Here is a 6275-nt window from a genome sequence, read left to right as displayed (position 1 = left end):
CTTTAAATATCTCGAAACAAGAGTTATATGACTTAGACCACTTTCATAATTACAGACACATATATATTATAGTTAAAATATATAATTCAATTAATTCATCAAATAACTTAAAGAGTTATACTTAATTGTGTGACCAAAAAACGCGTTTTTTTACGAATATTTTCTGGAAAGGCGTTCTATTTGAATAATACAAGATTTATTAATACAATTAGTGACGTTTTTAAATTTTATATTGGCACTTTTAATTAAAAAAAAATATTGAGTTACACTGCTCCCCTTTAGACGATCTTCTGGAGGCTTTCCAAAAACAGGTGTCCTTCGGTGAACACGATATCTCCGATTTGGATTAATTAAAAGTAAAAAATAAAAAAGATTCTATTAGTGGACAGATGAATGTAGATAGTATTTTTGATTTTTGACAAAATACCTGCTCCTAAAACAAAAATGTTCGATTTCCGACCAAAATTTCTTCGTAAAATTGTTTAAAAATATAGAAACAATAATCGGAAATCTTATTCCTTCGATTAATACTTGAAGAATATATTTGAGAAGGTTATGTTAAATTTTGAAACCGATCGGTTGAGCAGTTTTTGAGAAATCGTGCTCACAGACTTTGAAAAAACCTTTTTTCAATATAAACGCGAAGTTTCAAAAGAAAAGTTTACACATAGTTAAAAAGTATTTTTGTTCAGCTTACACTTAGTGAAGAATATTTACCGGATCAATTAGAAATTTTCAGAGAATATATCCAAATACATAATATGTACATTCCGAAAATACAAAATAGAAAAAATCAGATTTTTTGAAATTTCTAATAGAAAAGCGTATAAAAAGAATTTTATTATACATTTAAACTAATTGTTTGATGACATAACTAAGTAAAAAATGTATTCCCGAAAAGCGAATAATCGAATCATGATTTTGTTGTTTTTTTGAATTTAATTCGTTTATTAAAATCAACTTTTCTTTTAACAACAATCCTCGTAGTTATTCGTTCTTATCTTTTCATGTATCATGTACTTACAAATTTGTAAAGAATTCTTATGAGATCGAAGAAGTAAAAAATATTTAAATATCAGATAAGTGTGTATGTAATACGTGTGTGTGTGTATATATTAATCTGAAAGAAATGTTATCTCAGGCCTCCTTCATTTCTATTTTTACATATCCTCTCTATGGTCTGTACCTTTCATCGTCATCGTAATTCTCCAGGGTCACGCCCTATCGATTAATTCTCCTAGTGCCTCCTTTAAGAAAACTTTTTGCAATTTTTAAGTAACGTCTATGATTTATATCTACAAACTTTTCGAAGAAACTTTCAAACCAATCGTTTCATTAAACTTCTCAATAATTACGTTTACTTTAACGACGTATTATCGATGGAACATCCCATGGTTTTTATCGATAACAAGACTACGTAATAAAGTAAAAAAGTATTATTGTTGTACAGATATTTTTATACAATTTATATCCGTCAACTGTAAACAAAAATAAACTTAGTTTATCAAAATTTTGATTAGAGAATGAATAAAATAAGAAAAAGAGAAAAATTTGTGTTTTATTTGAAGAATTATTGAAATTTTGCAAATATCAATTAAAATTGATCACAAAAGCTGAAGAAATTTAAGGGATTTTTTAAGTTTTATACGCGACGAACAATTCTGTTTAATTTAAAAATATATTCTTTATTTCCAATGATAGTTATTTATATCCCGAGTAAACCTTGGAAAGTAATTACGTGATTTGAAGAAAACCAATCTGTTTAAAATCGCGACAATATCAAACAATATATATTTCTTTAAGTTTGTTAAAAGATAAATTATTTAAAATGTTATTAATATCGAAAAACATGACAAAATTATTCCGAGATTCTTAGAAAATTAATCTTCTTATAATTCATAATAACAAATAGTATTATCTGAGATATATAAAAAAAAATATGCAGAGATTTTAGAGCAATTATATTTACTTTTAAAAAAGTATTCTTAGTACCGAATGTATAGTTAAATATCAATATTCCGAGGAACCTTGAAAAGTAATATCTAAACTCACAGAAAATTAATCAGCTTAAAATCGATAATAAGAACACAAGTATGATTAAGTTTATGAAAAAATGAATAAATCAAAGGCACTTCTAAGTTTTGGTGTGAACAACAATTATTTTTATTTTTGAAATATATATCCTTCATTCCTAAATGATAATTATTGATACCCCAAGGAACCTTGGAAAATAAAATATTCAAATTCTTAGAAAATATTAATCAGCTTAAAATCAATAATAAGTAGGTAAAGGTATATTAATGAAGTTTCTAAAAAGATAAAGAAATCGAACTTCCCTTTAAGTTTTACACGACGAATATGATTTACTTTCTAAAACATTATATATATTTGAAAAACTAAATAAAATCTATTCATTTTAAAAACATATTCCTAGTATTAAATGACGTACAATTATCAATACCACGATAAACCTTGGAAAAGTAAAACCTAACAGATTCTTAGAAAATTAATCAGCTTAAAATCGATAATGAGAACAGTTATAAACAGATGATTCATTAAAATATAATCAAAACAAATTTCCGTTGTACAATTTTATACAACGAATAATAATAATAACAATAATAATATTTACTTTTAAAAATGTATTCGATACTATGTAGTTATCGATATACCGAATAAACATTGAAAACTAAATTATCCCATATTCTTAAAAAATTTAATCGAGAGAGAGAGAGAGAGAGAGAGAAACTATAAGAAAATGATGAAAATTAAATGAAATAAAAATATAATTATAAAATCGATCGAAGGGTAAATAAAGATGATCGAAGTTAAGTCAAAGTTTCTTAAAAAAGTAAGAAAGAAAGTGCAAGGTACTGTAAGAACAGCATGAGGAACTTAACAGTACAGTATTATCGATCTTTTAGTTTGTGGTCAAGCTGGTAGTGGCTACTCGAGACGTTTAAGACTAAAATGGTGTTGCTTAAGGGGATGCCGGTCGAAAATGATCGCGTGACTGTTGTTAGGCTCGGCCAGCATTGCTACCACCACCACCACCACCATTACAACAATAACCAACCACCACCACTACCACTACCACTAACAGCAACACAACAATAACCAACCACCACTACTATCACTACCACAAACAGCAACACAACAATAACCAACCACCACCACTACCACTACCACTAACAGCAACACAACAACAACCAACCACTACCACAACCACACCACCACCACCACTAATAAAACCTATCAAACATTATTCCTCCCTCGTCCTTCATCCATCGTCCTCGAATCCTTCCTCCAATGATCGCGACTTTTACAAAGTTCCAATGAGTACTGCGGTAGCCGCAATTTGCGAGTGGTTCGACGATTGCGAAGATGGTCACCGGGTGCCCACTTATTTTCAACGGTCACCATACGACAAAATTCCAAACTGATTACCATCGAGAATTCCAAATCGATTTTCGTTCCTCGTGAGTGTTCTCCTTCGATCGGTTTTTAACACATTATTTACACTCGTTCCAATTCAAATTAATCTAATTATCAACATTGTGCGTTATTATTATTTTTCAGTGTTTATTTATTAAAATCAAATGATAACCATCGTGATTAGAATTATTTCATCAATTAATACGTCAAATATATGTTTTTAGTGTTATAACAATCGATTTTATATACGGTAACGTATTTCGTTATGATGATTAATTTATTTTTATCCAATCCGATATCTGGTAATATCAATTATTTTTAATCTATTATTTAATCAAACCATTAAGAAAACAAAAACAAAAAACAACACGAAATAAAATATAACCAAATGTTCAATAACGTTTGTTCGAGAGATTTTTCCAATTCCGTATAATTTACTCGAAACATTTTTTAAACCATCTACATTATTCTTCGTACGAACGAATGAAATTTATTCGGAAAGATCTACTAGTGTCGTATTTTTAAAGGAATTCATGAAGAAATGAATTACCCTAAGGCAAAAGACACTCTCAGACATAGTTGACGTTAATTATGTATATATACACACACATATATATATATATGTACATCAAATCTTGAGTTAAGTAGGAAACGTCAATTTAGTAGACTTCTATATGTTAGCCCATCCTTCAGTCGAGTTAACGAGCTGTTGTTTGAGGGTGCTTAATAATTTTAAAAGCTTCATAGGACCGCACCTTTTTATTTTTTGTTGCGCAGGGCGTTGCAGACACAACCAGGTGAAATTACATTGGATGAAGATAGACCAAGAAGTGTCGACAAGCCCTTCAGTCGATGGAGAAAGACCTTGGGCCGTTATTACGAACGTTTTCCTAGTATGAGGTGTCTAGCTTGTCGGCGTAATTCAAAGATCATCTCGTGGTCGAAAAAGAGGGAAACAGCTGCTATGGGAAACCGAATGGAAATCAGAGAAAACATTGACAATGATACACCATCGATCGATTGTTGGTCCAAATTTAAAAAAAGATGCAGGTAACTGAAGATTACATTATTTTTTCTGTTGTTAATTACAATTTTTAATCAATTTTCTTTTCATACGTATTATAATAATTTACGTGTTTCTCAAATAATTAATTGAATTATTCGAATTTTTGTATTTGAAATTTTATTTTTTCATAATTTCAATGTATAATTTTATTTCTTTTTCTTCTACCCCCCCCCTCCCACCCCCAACTCCCCGTTTCAAGATGTCTACGTCCCAAGGGAATTAAATGTTGTACAAGAAGAGACAGAGTAGCACCGGACGAGCCTAATCTCTGTTGTCCTCCTGAGAGAAGATTATCCGCCCTTTGCCGACGACTTTTTGCCAGCTGTAAATGTAAATGTGCGGATGTACAACGCACAAGAGATATACGTGCCAAGCACAGTCTGACCAGCGTCGCACCACCACCACTTTCCGAGGTAACAGTAATCATTTTTTCGGTTTTAACAAAATACAATCATAATTCGTTTATATTGGTATCTATATTAAAAAAAACTTTTGTCCTATTTCTTTAAGGGGCACACCTAGTGTGACCGCCTAAAAAAAAAAGGTGACTTTTAGGAATTTTTTGAAAGAAAACTACTGCATGATATATTTTAAAATTTAGAGAATATATTTATACATAATTAACGAATAATCATTAAAATTTTCAAATGAAAAAAGATAATTTTCAACGAGTTATTCGCTATCTCCCAAGTCACTAAAAAAAAAGGGCTTAAACGGCTGCAGTGATTCCGGCCTTCACCGTGGATGAAATAAAAAAAAAAAATACTGTTAATCTAGAAGGTATTGCCTATACAATGACCTAAAATTGTGAAAAAAAATTGAAATTTAACAAAATGGCAGACTTTTGAAAAAAAATAATCGAATTTTGCTCAAAATTTTGATGATTTTTGGCCCGCCAAAATTACATTTTTTATACAATCGAAAAACTTTTAGGTCATTGTACAAAGAAACATATACGAAACAAGCAGAAAAAAAATCAAAGCGATCGGACGATTCTTCTTCGAGTTACAACTGCAGCCAATTTGAAAAATGTAGTTTTGAGAAATCCCTGAGCGGCTACTCTTTAGAAGGCTGTAACTCTAAAACTATTTGAAATATTTATTTAAAATTTCATTATGTTATTTTTAAAGATATAGACTATCAAAATATGCAAGAAAAAAAAATAAATTTTGTCAAAATTTCACACTAGGTGTGCCCCTTAAATAATTATCACTTTCATTTGTATTAAAAATATACAATTAGTATTCTTCATTCAATTTAATGTGATGAAATATTTAATTATGAAAATTAAATGGATAGAATTTTTTTTCGATAGATCTTAACACTTTCGTAAAAGTTTCAGCGAGGAGAAAAAAACTGTGACACAGTTATTTTAATTTGAAATTAATTGTGATATCGAAAATTTGATTAAACACATTATATATAAGGGCAGTTAAATTATCATATAAGTAAAGAATCAGTTAATCATTAACTTTACAGGTATAATAATTATAAAAATTTAAGGTTATGTAAAATAAAATTCAAAATAATTGTCTTTAAAATTTATCCGCGAACGTGTTAACATATATTTAATAGATGTTTAAATTGGAAATAACATTTAATCGGTATTTATTTATAATTGTGTTGTCAAAATAAAATTATGTCGAGCTGTACTCATCAAACACAGTTAACTAATGGTTGATATAAAATTTGACAGAAAATTTATCTTTTTCGCGCATATATTTAACAAAATCTAACATCAAAATAATTTAATAATAATACAATAATTTTCTCG

The 6275-nt window shown here is 29.1% G+C and overlaps 1 protein-coding gene across 1 annotated transcript in view; it reads left to right on the top strand.

Moving 5' to 3' along the window:
- The first annotated feature begins 4086 nt into the window (after positions 1-4086).
- LOC106790216 (protein stum) overlaps positions 4087-6275 on the top strand; it is a 4500-nt gene continuing 2311 nt past the window's right edge. Inside the window, exons 1-2 of the mRNA XM_014754967.1 lie at positions 4087-4485; positions 4701-4914. Of these exons, the coding sequence (XP_014610453.1) occupies positions 4331-4485; positions 4701-4914 (369 nt within the window). The 5' untranslated portion in view covers positions 4087-4330. The remainder of the gene's footprint in view (positions 4486-4700; positions 4915-6275) is intronic.

This window comes from Polistes canadensis, unplaced genomic scaffold, assembly GCF_001313835.1.
Source record: "Polistes canadensis isolate GaletaPanama2010 unplaced genomic scaffold, ASM131383v1 scaffold_224, whole genome shotgun sequence".
Taxonomy (NCBI): Eukaryota; Metazoa; Arthropoda; class Insecta; order Hymenoptera; family Vespidae; genus Polistes; species Polistes canadensis.
The sequence above is the reverse complement of the archived record's forward strand: the minus strand, read 5'-3'. Positions and strand labels throughout refer to the sequence as shown.